Source organism: Chaetodon trifascialis, chromosome 11 (genome assembly GCF_039877785.1).
Source record: "Chaetodon trifascialis isolate fChaTrf1 chromosome 11, fChaTrf1.hap1, whole genome shotgun sequence".
Classification (NCBI taxonomy): Eukaryota; Metazoa; Chordata; class Actinopteri; order Chaetodontiformes; family Chaetodontidae; genus Chaetodon; species Chaetodon trifascialis.
Genome location: NC_092066.1, coordinates 12,216,412 through 12,238,691, shown reverse-complemented (window position 1 = coordinate 12,238,691; position 22,280 = coordinate 12,216,412). Strand labels below are relative to the sequence as shown.

At 42.7% G+C, this 22,280-nt stretch overlaps 1 protein-coding gene across 1 annotated transcript in view; it reads left to right on the top strand.

Moving 5' to 3' along the window:
* Positions 1–440: 440 nt before the first annotated feature.
* Positions 441–22,280, top strand: part of LOC139338860 (laminin subunit alpha-3-like) — a 52,910-nt gene continuing 31,070 nt past the window's right edge. Inside the window, exons 1-15 of the mRNA XM_070974150.1 lie at positions 441–838; positions 1,367–1,519; positions 10,845–10,962; positions 12,687–12,805; positions 12,878–13,048; positions 13,762–13,862; positions 14,670–14,785; positions 15,526–15,644; positions 16,143–16,233; positions 17,209–17,340; positions 19,065–19,115; positions 19,244–19,291; positions 20,438–20,572; positions 21,332–21,466; positions 21,879–22,013. Of these exons, the coding sequence (XP_070830251.1) occupies positions 569–838; positions 1,367–1,519; positions 10,845–10,962; positions 12,687–12,805; positions 12,878–13,048; positions 13,762–13,862; positions 14,670–14,785; positions 15,526–15,644; positions 16,143–16,233; positions 17,209–17,340; positions 19,065–19,115; positions 19,244–19,291; positions 20,438–20,572; positions 21,332–21,466; positions 21,879–22,013 (1,894 nt within the window). The 5' untranslated portion in view covers positions 441–568. The remainder of the gene's footprint in view (positions 839–1,366; positions 1,520–10,844; positions 10,963–12,686; positions 12,806–12,877; positions 13,049–13,761; positions 13,863–14,669; positions 14,786–15,525; positions 15,645–16,142; positions 16,234–17,208; positions 17,341–19,064; positions 19,116–19,243; positions 19,292–20,437; positions 20,573–21,331; positions 21,467–21,878; positions 22,014–22,280) is intronic.

The following is a 22,280-nucleotide window of genomic DNA, read 5'->3' as shown; positions in this document are numbered from 1 at the left end:
GAGTCAGGCAGTGCATATTGCCTTAGAAATTCTCATCTCACTGTATCACAGTGTCCGTTTTAAATGACAACCAACAACATTCTCCTCCCTGGTTCCTTGTCGATGAATTTAAGATTTCTGCAAATAATAAGTATGCGCATACAATACGCTTTTAGACATATAGTCTACAGTTTCCTGGTTATTTTAAACTTGCATGTAAGAGGTTTTCATAAGAGTAAAAAGAAAATACGGACACCAGACGTGCTGCTGGGAAACTCAGTGTAATGTGACAGGAGACCTTTGGCCCCACTCTGTGGATTAGCGTCGAGCTCAGACCGTCGACAGTCTGACAGCTCCAGGGTGGCGCACAGTTTGGTGAGGACACACACCGCAGAGAGCTGGCGTTGTTGGTGTGGAAACATGTGGCGGAAAGAGGAGCAGCTCAAAGCTTTGTTGCTGTCAGTCGCGGACGTGTGCTGAAGGAGCCCCGCGCGTTACTCGGGCAGCCCATTAGGCGCATTTTATGGAGATCTATAGATGACAAGACCTGCACGCTGCGGGTTGCTCTCAGCATCTACTGGGATCTCTAATGTGGAACATGGCGAGTGAGATGAGAGGAGCTCATCTTCTCGCTGCTTTTCTTACGTTTTCGATTGCAATTTTCAGGCACGCAGACGGACAAGACACTTTTAACGGCTTGACAGGTTTTAGTTTGAGTCCTCCGTATTTCAACCTCGCTGAGGGGTCTAGAATCTCTGCCACAGCAACCTGCGGTCAGGATGAGGCTGAGGCACCGAAATATGACTTATACTGTAAACTTGTCGGAGGACCGACCGGAGTTCTTACTCAAAACATACAGGTAAGGAAAGCTGGATGGGATCTTACTTTAACTTTCGGTCCGTGCGTAAAACGTCAATAGCAACAATATGCAGGCACTGAAATCTGAATTTACACTGCAGTCCGATACATAGCGAACAGTAAGTTATATTGCTGCTGTCAGAAAGTTTATTTCTGTTTTTTTTTTCTTTTCTTGAATATAAATGTGTTTTAGTAAAAGCTCTGACAGCTCTGCCCGCCAAGACCAAGTTGAACAACTGCCTGAAATAGTTAAACACCATTGTAGTTGAGTTTTCTTAAGGAAATGCCCTTTCAACCCCCCCAGGAGTTCTTCTGAAATGCTCTGCATTAGTGTAAGAACAGCACTTTGATGTGCACATGCAAATACTTTTTCCTCTGAACTTAAGAGTCACTTGTGGTTGCATATTAAAATTTTTGCATTAGGTTAGGCATTTGCCAGTGCTTGCCTCTATTATAAAACCCACATGTAGTTAAGTGCAATTATTTGGGTGTGCATGTGTCTGAATGCCAACAATCTGACTCCGTTTAGGGTCAGTTCTGTGACTACTGCAACTCCATTGACCCAAACAAAGCCCACCCGGTGTCCAACGCCATCGACGGGACAGAGCGGTGGTGGCAGAGTCCTCCTCTCTCCAGGGGACTGGGCTACAACGAGGTGAATGTTACCCTGGACCTTGGGCAGGTGAGATTATCATACCTTATTCTGCTGTGAACAGCTGTTTACCTGCTGCTACCTGCAGTTTGACCAATGATTACATTGTGGTGACAGTGAAATGTAACACCTGGATGCTGCAGAGGGAAGAGAAGGAAAGTGTTTCATGCCTTGGTGGTTGCTCTGCTGCCATGAGATGAGTTCTGTCATTTGTGTGAGGTGGAAGAGCAGCTTCGCTGGTGTGAAACTGGGAATATTTTTGGTCCATATTCTTTTTCAGAGTGGCGTTTTCCTGGTGCTCAATTGCTTTGCACATGCTAAGAAGAAAACTGTTTGACTCTTCATGTTTCATTCACAAAATCTTTCAAAGGTGTTGCATGATGATATTTTCATTTTGAGCTTCATCACCTCAGGCAGCAGTGATCATGTGAATAATGTGCTGCAGTTGGATGCCTGCCAGGAATCAGATTCGCGCCCCCCTTGGCCAGTGAATATGCTTCCATCATGACCCGTGTCTCTGGCAGGAGTTTGGCTCGCGGCCCACAAAACTGCACCTCATGCTCACTTATCCACTGTGAGGAAAGAGAGGAATTCTGTTTTGGGATTAGGGATCAGAAGGATCTGAAAATCAGATTGGAGTGCAGGTGGACCTCTTGTGTGAGGAGGGTTTTGACCAGTTTTGGAGTAGTCTTCAAAAAGAGAGCAACAAAAGAGCTCCTCTTCACACGTGTTGCATATTTGGCCCCGACTGGGCACTGTGTCAGACAATGGGTGTTGGCTTTTCTATCTCTGTTTTTAGACGGACTGAGCTGAGCAAAGATCCCGCATGGCTAAATATAGTCCGCACTTACAAGAGGATGGGCACATGCAGGCCCCTTAGGGATGTCTGACTGTAATACGTGGTAATGCTCAGTTTATTTGGGAGCGGGGAAAGTAGCATTATTGTATTATGGTGTGCTAAAAAGAGCATGGCTAGATCTGTGATGGTGACTACCAACAACACAATCCCTGCCCTCCCTCACCACAACACCGCCACCTCAACCAGGCGCACACCTGTCACGCACATTTTTCTTTTTTTCTGGCATCTGAAGCAAACACCAAGAGAGTAAACAATGCTCACCTGCCACCATTGCATTCTAAGACCAGCAGTTGTTGCAGAACTTAAATCTTCTAATATTCTGTAAAGAGTCTGCATAAAGAGCAGAAAAACTGACTCTGTGAGACAAAGCCTGGCATGTGGGGAGCAGATTTGTTATTCACTAATAAGCACTTTATCAGTTGGCTAACCTCTGGTGCATCAAATCAACAAACTCAGCGTTCTTGTTTACTGACAATAGACAATAGAGCAGCAAGCACTCGTCTATAAATGGAAGAAAAAAGCCGAAATTGAGAGAAAGACCCACAGAATATGAATACAATATCTTATATATAGATTATGATTTGGGCTTGGAAGGAGGTTTTCTTTCGGTGTCTTGTTGAGTTTACTTGAGTGGTTTACTTACCTACCAGAGTGCTTTATAGCTGTTCTCCACCCTACAAATAACTCTCATGCATAATCGAAGACAGGGCTAGAGCTGTCAAGTTGTTTGACTGTTCCATGTGAAGCTTTGATCGCTTTGTAGATTATTATTTTTTTTAAATCCGAAGGATAAATAATGTGTTCAATGAAAAATGTGGGCTGGACCCAGCTGAATGAGTTTTGTGGTTTTCTTTCAAGACCAACCCAGGTGGCTGTTCTGCTGTTATCTGTATAGCTCTTAGTAGATATTTTAGATAATGGCACAGTGGATGTTTATGTTAAAACGGCGAGGTTCAAAGAGGGAGGCCTTTTTGACAGAGCAGTTTTCCGGTCTTTCTGTGAAGGTTATTGTTTGAAGCAGGGTCTGCTAAGTTTTTACCGTGCTAGCAGCGTGGCTCTCGAGATGGCAATGTCAGCCCGACATTCATACCCCCCTCAGGATAAAGTGCAATGTCTTTAGTGATCCCCTGACAAAAGTTTTATTGTGCAATGCTTAAGTTAATGAATGAAAACTAACGACATTCCCATCAACCACTACTTTTTTTTGTGAACATGGTCAACAGTATCCCTGCTAAACACCAGCATGTATGTAGTAATTCAGAGCATGTTAGCATGCTGATGCTCTCTCTTAGCCCTGCTGTGCAGCCTCACAGAGCTGCCAGCAGGGCTGTAGACTCAGCCTTGTTTTCTATCTATCTTCAAATCTCAGTGCTACCTTCATTAACTAGCCCAAAGACTGACAGCTTCTAGTGACATGAGCGCTCTCTAAATGGCCCCCGGCTCAGAAATCTCCCCTGGATGAGCCCTGTATCTCAGACAGGCCAATGTGAGCAGGCTAGCTGCTCCCTGTTTTTGTGGCTTCTTGGCTTGTGACCATTGACCCATGACAAATCCTACCTTGAATCAGGAAATGACCTCAGTGATCTTCAGTTGGCTTCTGTGTAGATCAAGATTATGTTAGGCATTAATGGCTTTTTTACCTTCAGAATAATTAGCTAAATTAAATTAAATTAGCTAATGAATTTGCCATTTTGTGAGAATCATAGGATCATATCTTAATTGATGTTCACTATGTTATCTTTTGACCGTCAAGTACAAGTAAAGCATTCCTTGTCCATAATAAATGTATTCTACATTTGTTCCCACCAATATACCGCCTACTTTTCCAGGGACTTTTGCCCTTGTTAAACTATTTACAGGACACAGTAGGCAAGCCATTGTTCTAGTAAACATTTACACCACGTATCAGACTGCCAGTCACTCCTTTTTTCTGGGGAATGTATTTTAGGAGCCCTGACCACATAGCTTATCTGCCTGAGTGAGCCCAGAGGAGACCATGTGAGGCGAGCATACCAGGGCTTACTGCTGTCCGTCTCCCAACTGATGAGCTGCTTTGGATTGGTTGGTGTCCTGCAATGAATGAACATCGGACATTCATGGTTTAAATTAAGATTTGATTAGTTTCTGGATTGATGTTCAAGGAACTTGACTGGTATTTTTATGTTAATGTTAAGGCAGTGGGTTATTTCTGTGGGTGATAGGTGGATATTGTGTTGATGATGAGGCTTTGTGTGATGGTTTTGTGGCTTTAAATTACAGATCTGTCTTTTTTTAAAATCTGTGATTTAAAGGTTATTTGCTCAGCAGGCTATGACATTAGGTATATATGCTTTTCACTTTGTAAGAGGGGATATGAATAAGGTAAAGATGGGGGACAGGAGGGATCTGGTTCAGGTTAGTGCAGTGGCTTTGGCACTGCTCACAGCTCTGCAATCGTCAAGAGACAAAGCTACCAAGAACTCAATTTTAGAGACATTCCCTTGGAACCTAATCCACTCTCTCAGGGGTCCACCTCCCACTGAAGTTGGTTTGAATGTTTTATTTGCAGCCGTCGCCCCCTTTTGTGTTAGAATCCTTCTAGGCGGTATTGTGTGACATCCTTTCTGTGCTCTCAGACTCTCACAATGGTTTGGTTCTTTCTAAGCCGCCCTGAAAGTGGCCTGGTCCTCTCTTTTCACTTGATAAATGGCTAGAAATGGAGAGGTGGTGTAATTTGGTGGTGAGAAAGTACTTGAACAGAAAACACTCACACAAACACACAAGTCTCAGACTGAAAACATTCCATTTTCCCTTGACATTTGCCCTCTTATGGAGCAGACATTCAGATACAAGCATGGCGCTTGCATGCGTGTATGATACACTGGGCATGGCTGCATCTCTCCAAATCATGCAACAGGTGTGTAGCAAATGGAGGCCATAATCTCAGGTGTCATGCAATTTGAATCTTCTTCTAGTACAAAGAATAGATTCGACTTGCAAATCTATTTGATCTTGTTGTATATTCTCGGCGATAAAAATTTGTTCACACAATGCAGCTGGCTCAGTCCGACCCTAGTGACAAGATTGGCAGTTATACGTGCCCCTAATGCTGTGGTGACGATGGAGGTGATGTAAGTGCCCGTCTTTAGCCAGGCTGCCTGAGGCGCCTAGCCAACCCAGCTGATATTCACTACCCCACTAACAGCCGCCTCATGCTAGTTAGCGGTATAGCAGTCTGGCTTATCGAATGCATCACGGGTGACTGTTGGACTGCGGTTCCTCCTAAATCTGGAGCGCTTGATGTGGAAAAGCTTATGGGGGTTAATGTGGGATCTTTTCACCCTTTCAAGGCCTTTGTCGTAAATTCATACATGGAAATGCTAATCGGCGGTCACGGGTTTGTTGACGTAGGCATTGATGCAATGGGATGTGTTAGAGAACAGGAGTGGAGACCCACAGAACAGTAGTCTACCCACATGCATGCTTTCAATTAAGGTCATTGACAGAGGTGGAAGGGGATACTGCATCAGTATAATACTGCAATATCACAATAATATCCCACACATACTATATTAAGTTTGCAGTCTTGAATCATTATATGCTATCCTGAAATTTCAAGATGTTTGAGTAAAGAAGTGTTTTTTTTTCTGGCGTGATGTAATAGTTTTAATAATGTCATTACATAAATAGGCAAACATAAAGTGCTCAATGCAGAAAAGCGGACAGACAATTCTTGAGCAGCTGCACCTCATGCTTTTACAATGTGAAGATCGCTAACAAGTAGAAACTTGATTATACTGTATGTTTTCTGTTACACCTACAGTTCTCTTGTGACTTCTGGCCAGCCTTTCTTTGTTACCATATAACTAATTCTGTCATGGAGACAGAGAAAAATACACTGGACTAGCCCTCTCCCCTTCCCCCTCCCACCTGTTGCACACAGACAAACAGTTGTACACTGCATTGTTACAAAGTGGAGGACAGCTGCTCCAGTGCGCTCTGTCTGGCGGGGCTGATCCACTCCAACAGAAGGCGATGCCTCCTCTCCCCTCTGAATTGCATTCCTCTGATCTCACATCAACCTCTCAGAGCTCGCTCAGATGGCTTCTACCTGTCAGGATTCTGATCTCACTGCAGATTTAGTTGTCTTGGCTATACGGTGCCCTTTAGGTGGAATTTGGGATTAGGATATTTAATATCTGCTTCTTGACTGCACCTTCTAAGATTGCTAGCCTGCACCTCCTTCCTGTTTGACGTTAGATAAAATTAGATATATTATTTAACATGAATGAAAGGAGTGCTAGAATATTATAGTCAAATAAAAGGGCTGTAACTTTAAAGACATTTTACTCATTTCTGTAGACTTGACTTTGCAGCCTCCACATCCACATAGAATCAACAGTAGAATAAAAACATGCACATGCAGCTATCAGGGAATTTGTAGTTGTTCTCACCTGTCACAAAAGTTATAAAACAACCTCCAGTTCCAGTGAGAAGAGTGAATCTAATTTGTGAGTTCCACCCTTGGATTTAGATCAGCTATGTGCTGAGTTTGCACATCTCATCTTCTCATCATAGCATGCATTACCTGTTATAAAGGCAATGCAATAACGTTAGAATATCAAATGCGTGGATTATGAAATAGCAGAGCAGTTTTTGCAGACGCTCCTTATAGAAGGCTGTGAGAAATTCCTAACCAGTCCGTTTTACAGTACACTTCGTTTGATCAACACAAAGAGATTAGAATTGAAGAGATCCACGTGGCGGGCTCAGCAACGAGAATAACTGGCAACGGGTCACGCAATCGGGCCTCTTTTTGAGATCTTTGTTTCCTCCGCGGCTCTATAACCTGAAGCGCAGGCATGTATGAAGGTGGAGGGCAGGGTTTGTGTGTGGAGGCCGCCATGCTGCTGCTGTTCACACTTCAGGGTGCACATTTATCACTCTTGAGCTGTCGCACACACAAACTTGGCATGAACTGTCAGGGGTCAATAGTCCAGAAATAATAACACACACAAACGCACGGTGGGCATGAAATGTCAGGGGTCAACAGATTTGAGAATGTGACCGTGCATGTTTTGTCAATATGCTTGTACATGTTGCTACAAGTGCATTGAAAGGAAAAATGTTAATATGCTGTTGTTAAAATGGTGTTTGGTCATGAGGGACTTGGTTGGCTGTGCTGTGTCAAGTACAAGGTTAGAGCAGATCTGGATACTTTATACCTTGTATATGCGACAGTATTATAGGGGGTCAAGGTCAGGAATTTGAGATGTTGTAAGAAGACAGTGAGGGTGTAGGTGTCAAACAGCCCATTCCTGCCACAGCTCAACCCCTAACCTTTTTGACACCCATCCACAGCCTCCTACACTAAACCTCCTGGCATGACACTCTAAAGCTTGAGGCTGCAGATGCAGGGAGGGGCAGAAGGTGGTTCTACACAAGTGTTATCCCAAGTGTTTTTGCCACAAGCTTGTCAATCTGTTTCATGTCTTTGTACGGCGCTAGAATCCTGTGCTGATGTAGTTAGCATGCCATGATGATATTTCACACTCTCTGCAAACAATACGTAGGTGCTGGACATATTTCAAGAGAGTGTGTTTAGACTGGCAGGACACAGTTGGAGAGACAGGCCTGAAATTAAGGGAAGCCGAGCCAGGACAGGCCTCGTTTTCCAAGATCACGCTGTCTGTTTCTGACTGGGTTTGTTTCCGGAGGAGTCTTGTCACCATCACTCTGTTATTGGCATCAAGTCAGACACAACAGTGAATGGCATCAGCACATTCAGGCTACAGGAGGGCTATCGCTGCATGAAGTTCACATTACTCTCTAGATCACAGAATTTAAACCGTTTCCATAGGGGTGAGAGTAAAGAAGATGTGGTTGGATTGCCGTGTGTTTTTCAGATTTTTGGATTTGGCTTTTGTTCCATTTTCTTGTGTTATTGATGCTGTGATTTGGGGTTGTTGTCTTTTGTTGTTGTTGTTGTTGTTGTTGTTGTTGTTGTTGTTTTTTGTGGACTCGAGAAAGACAAGCAACCACCTTATGGAAGCTAATGGGCAGTCATAGCCAGTATGTTGACAGCAGTATTTCTAATGATGCTGAGCTCTTTTCAAGAGTCTGCTTGGTAATAGTTGTGCACAGTTGCCCATTCTGAATAAAAGCATGTTCTAAAACTCCTCAGTTCATTAGTGTAGCAGCACATTTGACAACACACAGAACAATAGCTAATCTGCTGCTAGCAATAGCAAACGTGCCACTTGCCAACCCCACAAATTACTCAGAGAGCACATATTTTGGTGTTAGACCGTAACAGAACGGATACAGAATATTTTTATGGGTGATAAAGGACATTGTTACTTTTGTGAAAAAGGAGAATTTCTTCTTATCTGTACAGTTCCTGAAAGCGCCAGCGGGCTCTGCTTTGGGGGCATTAGGAGGGATGGGGAATGTGGCGCTATGTTTGGAATCTGAGATGGGTCCACATGGCAGCCAGCACGTCTCTAGCCACCCATACCCTCTTTACCCTCCCCCATCCGGCCCTTCCCCCGGCCCTCACCGTCATCACAGCCTGTGTGAACTAAACTTCCTTCTGGTCCTCAGCAGAACCAACTTATTGATAGAGGCAGCTCCTCTGGAAAAGCCTTGCTTCTGTTTTTAGCTGGATGACAGCCCACGTCTTGTTTGTGTGCGCTGTTCATCTTTTTTTGCACATCCTGTTGCGTGTGGGTGGAAGTGGTCTCTGATTAATTTCAAGTCACACCCCACTCAAAGTTGAGGTCAGAAAGAGGTGTTCTAAGCTGTTTTATTTGCTTACAGATTGAATGTTTCAGTCAGTGCAAAAAGCCTGTTCTAGGCTATTTGCAGCCTAATGATTTTGTTGTTTATTGAGGATTTTTGACAGTTTTCGCAGAACAAGGCTCAACAGTTCCCCTGCTGACCTTTGACCTGTCTCACAATCCATCAACCTAAGAACTACTTGAACTTGAGGCCATTACTTTTTAGGGGTTGGGGAGAAATCCATCAAAATAATTGTAGATCCTTCTTGACTCCACAGCAGAGCCTTTGCTGTGTTTTACTTTGCTTTGATATGAGTGCTTCATGCAAGGAGAGATAGCAACCTGACTGTTTCAAATGCCCGCGGGGGTTTTCATCAAGGCTCTGAGGGACGCTAGACGAGTGTGGGCCTGCCTTCACCCTCCTGAAAGAGAAGACCGTCTATAGAAATGTCTTTTATTTAAATAGCACACAATATTTCAGGTATAGTTTTCATTCATCACTTCAGTCCTGAGGGCAGGTATCACACGTTCAGCAACTATGCCTCCAACACCCTATTTTTGAAACATGTTAAAGTTTGCTTCAGGATCCCCGCCAGCACTGAAAACAGTACAAAAACAAGACGGGTGTGGTGGTCAGGTGTAGGTGAGGCTTTTTGTTGACTCTGCAGGTGTCACGTGCAGGATGGTGTCACAGGGTTTAAATTCCAAGCCACACCAAGTCCATGCCAGACCATAACAAAGAGAGCTTTGATTGTTACCAATTACCTTTCCATTGTGCAATGTTCAATCAAGCTGAAGTCACCCGCTTTGAGGCCTTGATGAGGATGTTGATGAACAGCAAAGGAAACATGCTAGTCAGAGTGTCATGAGCCCAACAGAAAGCTCAGTGTTGGCAGAAGCAATCATTGGCATCATTTTCTGCCCTTGTAAGGACTGCATATTCTGATGGAAGGTGGAGATAGAGAGTTCAGAGAACAGACGTGGATCATGTGGGCTTAGCTCATGTCTTTTCACTAACCTGGCTGCACCTGCACCACTTTTATTGACTCCATGCTGACAAATGTTGGCGAATTGTTTGTGCTTTGCTGTATGGCCACACAGAAGTCAAGCTGCACCAGCCGGGTCTCAGGCCAGTTCGTGACATAGTCATAAAAGTGAATTTATTAATTTGTGCTCATGGACACAAAAGTCTCTCTTTTTTTTGTTTTTGTTTTAGGACATTCAGCACAACTTTAAAACAATTAAGGATGAATGCGCTTTAAAGAGCAAGAGGTCCATGACCAGGGTGGATGGATGGGGTAAACACAGGAGGTTGATGTTTGATTGAAAAGTTTTATTTTGAAAGTCTAACTGGACTTTGCATATTTATTATTATTGCTTATTTGGCCATGAAATGAGAAGGATGGTGGACGTGGTGCAGGCATGAAAGATACTTGTGATTGAAACACATTAAATTGAAAGTCATGAAAAAATGGAAAGCTCATGTTTAATGTGCACGAGTCCTGTAGATTACATTTCGTGACTATTTCATGAATCGCCATGAGACTGGGTTGGCTGCAACAACCATACTCATGTTGTGCCCTGGCTTTCACAGCAGAGGAAATAAGAGTATTGTCAGAGCTGCCGGCCAAGAAAGCTTTCTCAAAAAACCAAGTAGAGCAGGAAACTACAACATTATGCCAAAATCCGCTCAGAGCAGTGACTCTTTTTTGCTCGCTCTTTGTGTTCTGGTTTTTAGCTCTTCCATGTGGCGTACGTGCTCATCAAGTTTGCTAATTCACCTCGTCCTGACCTCTGGGTGCTGGAGCGCTCTATAGACAACGGGAGAACCTTCACCCCCTGGCAGTACTTTGCACGTAAGTTCTCATGTAATTGTATTTTGCAGCATTTTACTTTTTATTGTATTCTCAACAAAATAACACTTCCTGCACGCTGCCTCAGTACTTGTGCTGTGATTCAAATTTTGAAACAATATGACTGAATTCCCCTCTGGAGTTGTTCAGATTATGGGCTAGAAAATCAAAGCTAAAGCTGCGTACACATACAGTAAAACCTACCAGTCCCCCAGCTGTCAGTGATTTGTAAGTAAATCTGGTAAATCTGGAATGCGTGTTTGGATTTTTTAAAGTAAATCGTATTCTTGTAAATAAATGTCTGCTATTTTCCACTGTCGTCTGTGCAACACAGTAGTGATTTAGCTCATCCCAGCTTGGCAGAAGCTTTCACGCTCAATCTTCATTGCACCTGATGCAGGTTTTCCCTTCAGGTGCAACAATAGTGTGTTTGGAATAAACATAAAGAGATTGCAAAGTGATTTGTGGGGCAAAATCAGAACAGACGCAGACGCAAAATCCTGTGAAATCACCTAAACACAGATGTGGAGGATTATTATGTGTTTGTAATACAGCTACTCAATTATAATTAGCAGATTTTGTTTGAAAAGGCATTTTTCCTGGCAGACACATTATACAAGGACATACACAGGTGCAGCTATTAACATTAACAATGGCCCGCTAAGCCATGCCAGAGATCCAGCATGTAGGATACCAGGACCCTGGAACCGGCACTGCAGCCATTAATACACCTGTGTCTTTCCTGCTAAGTCAAAATGTCAGCTCTGAAAAAGAGCCATTGTGAAGATTGTGGATTTAAATTTGTTCACCGGCAGACATGTAATCCTGGTTCACTGAACAGTCTGCTTAAGACAGGAAGTGTGTTTGTTTATGGCGTCTTAAAAGGAAATCAAAACTAATAACCTAAGACTGAAACCTTGAATGAATTCCAGGAGAAATGTCAGGCTTAAAACTTTGATGTTTTGCGGTCGATTTTGTGTAGAAAGTGGCAAGCGGTGACATGCAGTGAATTTCAAACTTAATTACCCAGTTCTATAATGTCATACCATTTATAAATTACATGAACTACATACTTGAATACACACTCTCGAATCACTAAGTTGGCATATCTGAATTATGATGACTAATATCCGGGAGGCAGCAGTGCATGTATACACTGCCAGGAGACACAGCTGTGACTCATCAGATTTACAATCTCAGAGTTTCTCTTTGCCCCCATATTCACTTGATCCAAGTTCATGTTCATTCAGGATCTTAAAAGAGTTCAGCACAGACTCTACCTCTTAACACTCGTGATTCATTCCCCTAACTTTAATGCTTTGAAGGCTTTGCTTGCTTTGTCACAAATACTGTAATTAGATATTACTTTTCCTCGAATTTACATCACTTGTACAATAAACAATAGTCCAAAATGCAAGACATTCACATAATACATATTTAGAATCCAGGTGAATCCATTTAACGTGCCACTAATTTAATGTTTGCCTTCTGGGTTTGATTCTCCAACAACATGATTCGTAAATACAAGGAGAGATGAGAGCACCTGAACACAATTTTCATTGTTTTTTTAACTAGATAATGATATGTTATATTAATTGGTGATAGAGGGTAGCTCAACAGAAGACATCCACGTGATAATATTATTGTTATTACTTTAAAATGAGAAATGCTTGTAAAATGGAGTGACAGATTAAAAGACTTGTTCTTTATTTATTGTTTTATGGCAGATTCAAAGCGCGAGTGCCTTGAAAAGTTTGGAAAGCAGCCCAATGCTCGTATATTTAATGACAACGACCAGCTCTGCACCACAGAATACTCACGGATCGTCCCTTTGGAGAATGGAGAGGTAACATATCAAGCGGCTATATTTTGTAAGATATCAAGAACAGTCTTTGAGAAATAACTATGTGTTGTCCAGATTGTGGTGTCTCTGGTCAACGGTCGGCCGGGGTCCAAAAACTTCACCTACTCTCCGGTGCTGCGAGACTTCACAAAGGCCACCAACATCCGCCTGCGCTTCCTCCGCACCAGCACCCTGCTGGGCCACCTGATCTCCAAGGCCCAGAGAGATCCCACTGTCACACGCAGGGTGAGGCACATACCGCACAGCCTCACACAGAGGTGTCAAGCTGGCACACTCTTGTTTCCCATTTGGGCAAGCGAGATTTGCACCTCTGTACCAGCTACCCTCCAGCGTCCTTTTTGCTGACACAAAGACACTAACCTGCTCCCTTCTGCTCACACATTCACCCTTGTCAAGGCCTAATGCCAGATCTGTCTGTCCAGTCATCACTGTAATACCTTTGGTAGAGACAGCGAGGACTGGCTGTGGACAGCTCCGACAGGCTGCAGGTGCATAATGTGGCACATGCAGCAGGATGATATATATTGAAAATAACTGTCAGTAATGAGGCCAAAGCCTGTGTTTCTTATTTGATGTTTGATTAGATATCCTGTGACATAGTTTTGCTGAAACTATAAAATTTGTAAATCTCTTGTAGACGTAATTCCAGAATGTCCAAAACACCTCATTCATTCTTTATTTGACAGTCTCAGAATGAATGAGTGGTGCCAGCTGTTCTAATCTTTTTTGTATATATAATGCACCGATTCACTCCATAAAACAAGCCTTAGCTCATGGATGGTGGTTTAGGTTTGTACTCGTCAACATTTGTGACTCACTGTTGCTGCCAGACGAAGGCAGATGTTTGCTCTGGTGTGGGTGATGTTTCAGAGTTGTCGATAAGGCCGCTTTTACTTTGAAGTAGCGGTGATGATAACATTTTCCTTATTTGCTGACAGTATTACTATAGTATCAAAGACATCAGCATCGGTGGACGCTGTGTTTGTCATGGGCATGCACGGGTGTGTGGTGGGGGTCGTAACCAGGACAGCCCAAACAGGTTAGTAACGCTTTTTTTTCTTAAACAATGTTTTATATATACACACACACACACACACACACACACACACAACATGAAAGTGTTCCTTATAAGCATTTCAAAATTTAACTTCGAAGTATGTCTTTATTCATTAACATGTAGTAGCTGAATAATCTTTTTGTACAATGGCCTCCAGTGGACAGAGATGACTAAATGCTAGAAACCAGAGATACTGCCAAATCAAGTGATTTGAGTGATAGTGAATCGTTTCAGAGGAAGCATTACCTCATATGCTTGTTCATTGACATCACCATTGTAAAGGACACTTGGTTATTTTACTTACTTGATTACAGGCTGTGACGTTGTAAATAGTTGGTAAAAGGTCAAGATTTGTGATAAAGTTCTGCTTTGAACCACTGCTGCTGAGAATACTCTCAGCAACTAAACAACAGAACAATGTAGCATCCCTGAATGCTTCATTGTGTTTTATTGTTTGCTAGCAACTTGGGCGTTTTAAGTAAATGTTCCCATCGGCTTAAAGCTCCACCCTCGGGAGTTGGTGGAGAACAAAACAGAGCTAAAAGTAGAGTGAATGTTGGACTTACATTAATCAAGAAATGAATGCTAGTGTTGCTCAGCGTCTGCTGTATAAATAGGCAGCTGTTTGCTATAACAACTTAATGAGGTAATAATAATTTGTCAATACTGTGTTTACAGCTTGTTCTGCCATTCCCAAGTGGTTAAAAAATTAATTAAGGCAGGCTGAAAGAACGTTCTGGCATTTTGCGTTGCAAATGAGAATCCAACTGTCTCATCTTCTGTCTCTAGACTCCAGTGTGAGTGCCAACACAACACATGTGGTGAGTCATGTGACCGCTGCTGCCCAGGCTTTAACCAGAAGCCATGGCGTGCTGCAACTGTTGACAGCCCCAATGAGTGTCAACGTAAGTGTACATGTACAACAGTTCACTCAGTGTGTAAACAAAACCACACTCTGCTACTCCCCACGTTGCTGGCTTCTTGAATTACGACCCCCAGAGTGGACTGAAGTGTCCTCTGATATTTAAGCCCTGTTGTGGATGCCCTGATATGGTATTGTAGAGGGCCTCAGTGAAGAGTTGAGAGGACATTCCTCATATGGTATGTGTGATGAACAGCACAGTTCTCAACTAGCTCCAGGATAACTGTTTTTTGTCATCTTAGCCGGCTTGTGGGCCAGTTAGCCAGGCCCATGCCAGCCTACCGGATAGTCCCCCATGCAAGCTTATCGGCAAGCCATGCAGTCAGCCAGCAGGGCCTGTGTCAGCTGGAATCTAATTGCTTTGGACTGCTGACAAATTTTCTGCTCATGAAACATGACCTTGTAGCAGCCACAAAAGGAGAGAGAGAAAGATGAAGAAGACTCGTAATCCAAACAGTGCAGTGGAAATGCACCCTAACCATTCATAAACATTAATGAGAGACAGGGGTGGTATACAGGAAGAGGATGTGCCTTCTTGTTTAGTTTGGGTTTTATAGTTTCTCTTAATACTTAACAACCAGACTTACAACTCCTTTTTTGAGAATGAGTAGCTTAGGGTGCTTAAATACAGACGGGGAGTCAAAGGTAATTTGCTGAGACATATAGAATAATTCTATGTGTGTGTGTGTGTGTGTGCGTCTGTCTCGGGGCTTTCCTCCTCAGCCTGCCAGTGTTTCTCCCATGCCGTTGACTGTTATTACGACCCAGAGGTGGAAAGGAGGGGAGCAAGTTTAGACACCTTCGGCAGGTACAACGGTGGAGGCGTGTGCACCAACTGCCAGGTATGAAGTGCATTTCAAGTCTAAACTGATTCCCCTGTGTGAATGTGTGTGGATGTAGGGGAGGAGGAGGGTATCAGAAAATGAAGAAAAATTCCATGTTGTCTGTGCATATCTTTATGGAGTCCTCTGCGGAGCATTTGATACTGCACCATTTGCTCTGCAACTTGTGCAAACGGGTTTGTGAGGCCCAAACAAAGCTGTTCCATTTACACACTTCCCTCTAACCCCCCCAAGAAATGAATTCTGTGCCATTTTCATTTGCTGAGGTAAAGTTGTATTGAGTGTTTTGTTGATATGATATCCCTCAGGAATATGATACTGATGCAGAGAGCGTAAGCATTGTATCACATCGTATGCGTCAATGCGCATTTGAAACGAGAGATCCTTTACGGAGTGAAGAGGACTCTTGTGCTCATCTAAGATTGTCTTCTGTTTTGTTCTCCCAGTTCATTTATGTAGGAGTTATGGCTCACACATTATTTCCATGTCCTTCTTTAGCACAACACTGCTGGAGTGAACTGTGAGCGATGCCTTGAAGGTTTCTACAGACCTTTTGGAGTGCCTCCAGAGTCTCCCACTGGATGCATACGTGAGTTTCATTTTCATATTTAATTCCCTCACTTTTTGATTGTTTTTGCTTCTGGTTTATTTGCCCTTTTTTTTAGAAGAACTTTGCTTCACATGGATCTCTGTGTTGCTGGACTATTCAGGAACCACTGGGGTGTAATGTTGCCTGGATGTATCTGAACCTATTCATGTCTCAAGCTTTAGAGCTGTGACTGCCTTGTGTATGTTTTGGTATTTTTCTTTATTCTGTTTTATTTTGGGGTTTACATGGGTTGAAGAGTTGCAGTCTGTTTTCATTTTGCTTCTTTAAAACATATGGAGGAGGAAATAACTGTATATGAAACAAATGAGAGCTGAAATGCCCATTGCCATTGAGTTGAACTTTGTCGTCGGTCACATTTCCAATACAGCACTGCATAAGTTTAATGTCTCTCTAAAAAATGTCTCCCCGTGCACTTATTTGACCTACAGTATACATGACAAGTGAAGCCAAACCAGGCTTATATTCAAAGGGAGGCATCAGCGTCTCGATTGAGACAGACACAAATGGCACCACTGCACAAGCACCACTGGCACCACCGCTTGTATTATTGCTAAACTGGGCTCCGCTTGTGTTGACATTACTTTAATGGTCCATGGCTGCTCCTCGCAGTATAAATAGCTGCCAGTTGTGTTTGGACATTAGAAACTAGTGGAATTAAACCGGTTGCCCTTAGCGCTTTGAAACGTAAACCATAAAATCCAGAAAACTCAATTAAGTCGGCTGAACAGAGGAAGGTGTTCGTTTGGCAAAAACAAACTAAGTAAAGGTTCAGTAATCATTATTTGCTTCTGAGGTCTCTCATTTGGGTGTGATGGATGGGTGAAAGCTTACTGTACTTGTTACTGATACGTACAGTAAATTTCTTATGACCTGTGCTGTGTTCATATGTCTGCACGTCCATGTTAGTCTGCATTGATGCATCTGTTGGCATGTGTGCACATTTGTCCCCACCAGCCTGCAGGTGTGATGAAAGGACTACAGCTGGATGCGAAATGGGATCTGGAAGGTGTCTCTGCAAGCCACAATTTACTGGAGAAAACTGTGATCGCTGTGCTGACGGATACTATTACTACCCTCAGTGCATTCGTAAGTTTTTTTTTATCACTGGATACCAAGCATACCTAACGGATGGGTGGATGAATAAATGAGCAGTTGGGAAACATAGGGGTGGATGTGCTGGAGCTGTCATTCTGGTGTGCAAGCCGTGCTATATTGCTTGAAAAACATCTTTGATAACTGCGAGTAAAGGCAGTGTGCAAAAAGAAGTCTGTTTGAATCATAGATATCAGAGAAAACTTTAATGATCAAACTGTATTTGATGAAATGATGCGTTTGGGAGCTCGGTGTGTCAGGGTACACACAGTCAGGTGAAACTATACCCACCCTGTGATGGCAGGAGTCAGTTTCACATTCACCCTTAGTGTTCCAGTCTGTCAGTTTTTGCCTTCAGGGAAGAATAAAAGCTTTTTTGACCAGACTTATGGTTATTATATACTCAAAGACTCCTGCCTTTAATGCTGCAGGGCTGCATGCTCATGGTGCAGTATTGACTAACACACATTCCACATGCCATTCCTCCATCTCAACAAACAGATGCAGATAGTAGACACATGCATCTTATCTCATTCTGATCTGGCCACAGACTCAAAGGCTGCCAGGGTGTGAAGATAAGCCACCCAGTCTTTCATCGGAAAATTTATCATTTTCATTTTTCATTTTTACTTCCAGTGTTTTTTGTCACATAAGTCTTTTTCAATGTCTCTGCATGAACTTGCTGTCGCAATCAGCTTCTGTGTTCCAAAAAATGAGTCACAGGGAGGCATCTTACCCATGTAAAGATTTCTTTTTCCCTAATGCTAATAATGCTCTCCAATGTGAACCACTTTGATTGACCTGTGGCATCATCTTAAACGTTCATGCTATTTTTATACATGAAAAGCATCAAATCGGCCTCAGGTGTGTTGTTTTTAATGTCGCAGAAACACAAAATTAATTGCAGACTGAAAAATTCGGACTTGGCATTTCGTGAGGAGCAGAATGATTTATCACTAAAAGTTATTATTAAAACACAGTTCAGTCATCTCCAGGCTGTCAGCAGTGACAAACTAGTTTAAACACGTTGACACAGTCATCAGGAGGCCGTCGGGCTTTCTGGAGATTCTTCTCTGCTGTTTTGTGTCACTGTATGAAATTTATGTTTGTGATACAGCACATCAAAGTTGATGTTAGTTTATTTCTGTTGGAAGGCTGTGATTATTTACATATGGAGGGTCACAATATTAAATTAATTGTTATGGGAAATACACTTTTTTGCTTTCTTGTCAAAGTCTAAATGTAAAGATTGATATTAGTCTTATATCTGAAATGCAGTGTTACTGCCAGCTGCAGCAGTGATTGCTCTCTCGAAAAGTGCCAAAATCCACCTACCAGCACCTCCAAAGCTCACTAATTAACCTGTTGTATCTTGTTTGTTTGTTCATTACAAAAATGAAAGCGTTAAAATACCAAGTTGTGGTTTCAGGGATTTACTGCTGTCTCCAGCAACATATTTGCTGTACTGCTGTGAGAGTCATGTTGACTGTCTTATCAAACTCTCAATAACAAATTAAATGATCATGTTTACCAAACTGTCGAACTTTTCTTTTAACAATGTTTGCCTCAAGCTACCTTGCTATCTGGTTTGTGAATCTTTAATCTCACAGCAAAAGCAATTCCGCACTGCAATAAATAACGGTGACATTTGAGGTTTTACTTGATCACATTTTCCCATTAGTGGAGGTTTTAATTTCGAGCCTTTCCTTTGCAATCAGGCTATCCCGTGTACCAGACCACCACCAAATCCCCTGCAGGACCTATTGTGGGTAAGTTCATTAAAGAAGCTTTTGCAGTGTCTCCTACCACTTGCAGAGTTTTTTAACAGTCATTTAAAATGTGGTCGCTCCTTCTTTTCTCTTTCTGTCTTCATCTTTTTCTCTGTCTCTCTGTATAGGGCCCACCGCCTGCCCTCCAGGTTATTTTGGCTCACCAAACTGTCAGCGTGAGTGTGATTAGAGCTGATTTGTTGTGCTTCTATAGAGTCATTTAGACAGCTATGCTATGCTGCTTTTATAGCTTCTTCTTATTTTCATTTACTGTATCTAAAAAAGAAAATCCCTGCCAGTTTTGTATCCTCTTGAAGAGCTTTTTAACAGGACAGGCCTTGACTTTTGTACTTAGAGGCAGCCCAGGTTGTTAAAAAGAGCTTTAGAGGACCATGTAAGGCACCAGTGAGTCTGACTTGGTTTTCTGCAGAGCTAAATGTTAAGAACACGTGGCACAGGTCAGTCAAGAAAAGGCTTAATGTATGCAGGCACAGCTAAAGGTCAGATCATGTTTGCAACCCTTATGAAATCAGAACGTCCAGTCCATTATGGCTGGGTTTAATGCAGTGGTTGAAAAAGTAGATCTGCTACTCAGTGACAGAAGATCTCTTGCAATTGTTGAGCACTGATGCTCTTAGATTGTCATGTGCGTCAGTGGGGATTTAAGTTCAAGTGGGTTCTGTCCTCTCCTGATTGCAGTAGTCAGTTGGGACTGTTCAGTGAGAAATAACCCGTCTATTATTAGTTATGGGCCCTGTTCTAAATTCCCTTTTCTGGTTTCCTCCAAGCTGGGAAACCCATTATTAGTATTATAGCATTTCTATTCAAACAAAGACCTTTAGCCCTTAGCCTTTTCTGTTTTATCATTTGTTAAAGAATGTAGGCAAACAATAACTTTCCTTAAACTTATCTCAAGAACATGTCGTTCGTCCTTTGAGCTGACTGAGAAGGAATTTCATCAGCAGCCTTTGAGAAGCTGATTTTAATGTTTTTGAGCTGCTTCGGGGCAAAGAAAACGGTGGCAGTCTCTCTGGTGGCTGCTCTGTCTTGCCAAGTCTATTCACATACCATTACCAGGCGAGGCTTGGCAAGACCTGGGCACCAGTGTGGCCGGACCACTGTGTGCCACAATACTATATAGTTCAACTGACGGAAGTATTTGTCATTCCGTGTTGTTCAGCTGGACCAAAGAAAGAGTTCAGGCTCATTTATAAGCAGTTTTCAGGGTTCAGCAGGGCTACTCATTTGAATTTCTATTCGTTAGGATTTAATTTGTTCGCTTTTATTGTTAGAATAAACATTTCTAATGTGTTTGTGCACAGAGTGTGTATGCGACTACAGAGGGACAGTATATGGGGTGTGTGATGCTTCAGGACGCTGCCTGTGCCGTCGGGGTGTGGAGGGGGAGCGATGTGACCGCTGTCAACCAGGATACCACTCCTTCCCAAACTGCCAGGGTGAGAAAAATCATCACGCCAATAAGCAGTCACCCCCCACAGGCTGTAAAAACACAACCTCATCAGTGTAACTGGAGTGAACGATGAAGAGAAATTACCTTTATTTTGAAAGAGATGGCCGTGAGGATGTTACAAAGTAGATGTAAACTAAGGCAGCATACCAGAAAAGGAAATGGGGATATGTTTCCACATGGTAGAGCAGCCTTCAGTGATGTTTTCAACTAATTGCAGACAGTTACACAGCAAGAACTTTATTGTACACAAAAGTGTTCCTTTGCCTGCATGAATGTGCTTGCACTAGTTTATTGAGCAAGTACACTTCAAGCAAGGCCTTTTTTTCCCCCATTTTAAAGTCTAAGCTTTTGACATTTGAACCTTGAGGCTCCAGAACAGAGATGAGAAACCTCTTTCCTATCAAGGGCCATAGTAAATTATTGAAAAGATATCTCACACCAACCTCTAATGTGATGGCTGGAAGTGCTTCGCTTTGGTGAGGCGTCTGATGTCAGATGGTAGTTATGATTATGATACAGCTGCTTTTCCAGGTTTGAGCCTGTCAGTCCGTGTGAGCCTGTCAGTCCGTGAATTGAGGTGCTCACAGTAATAGGTTGTCCCAATCCGAGATGAAAACTTCAGTTCTTGTCCATTTCTCTTGGAAAGTGCGACATTCCGCATTTTTTTAAGATACAGATAAAATGAATGATTGACTTTATTCTATATGAGGAATATGAAGTATCTGACTTTGCTAATTTCCTCCAGCATGTCTCTGTGATGGCGCTGGTGTGGCTGACAGCGTGTGCAGTCCAAGTGGCCAATGTGTTTGCTTTCCCAACTATGGGGGGCAGGAGTGTGACAAATGTACACCCGGCTACTATGGATACCCAGACTGTGCTGGTGAGTGGGCTTCATCCCTCTATGTCCACCAGTGTAACTATGACAGATAAACCAATTGGGTGCATGTGATCTCTGTGCGGATGGAAAAAATGTTGCTGTTGGTTTCACTGGGCATACTGTGGCCTCTTCTCATGACTCTGGAGCAAACATCCTCATTCTCCCACAGTATCCCGTAAAACCCTTTGCCGTCATCCACATAGATTTATCTCCAACATTTTACAGAGAGCTGGAACATGAGATATATATGGACATCTTCCTTCTGGGGTTAAGGTTATGATTACGAGAATAGACAACTGGGAATCATGACTGATGGAAATGGGGTTATTTTAAACCCTTTTCTTTCAGATTCACTTAACCCTAATGATCATAACAGTACAGGCTTACATTATAAATTCTTGTTTCCTGTCCTCAGTCTGCCAGTGTTCACCAGAGGGCTCATATGGAAACATATGCAACCCACAGTCGGGTCAGTGCCTGTGTCTCCCAGGGGTGGTGGGCCAGCGGTGTGACCGTTGCGCCTCTGGACTCAGGTTCCCCCAGTGCTCAGGTAACTACATCAGGAACATCATAGTCATGAATGAAGTCATTTTGGGACTGAACAGGAGCAGCAGTAAGTCCAGTGATCTTTAATGTGGAAGTGTTACTTTGGTTATGCAGTAATGTCCTGTTATTGAATGATATAATTTGTTTAATGTGTTAATACTCAGCCCCCCTTAAAGCAACATTATGTAGATATTTTCACCTTTTATTTTTATTTTCACCTATTATTTTAAGGTAAAATAGTAAAATAATGTTGCTTTAAAATAAAGGATTT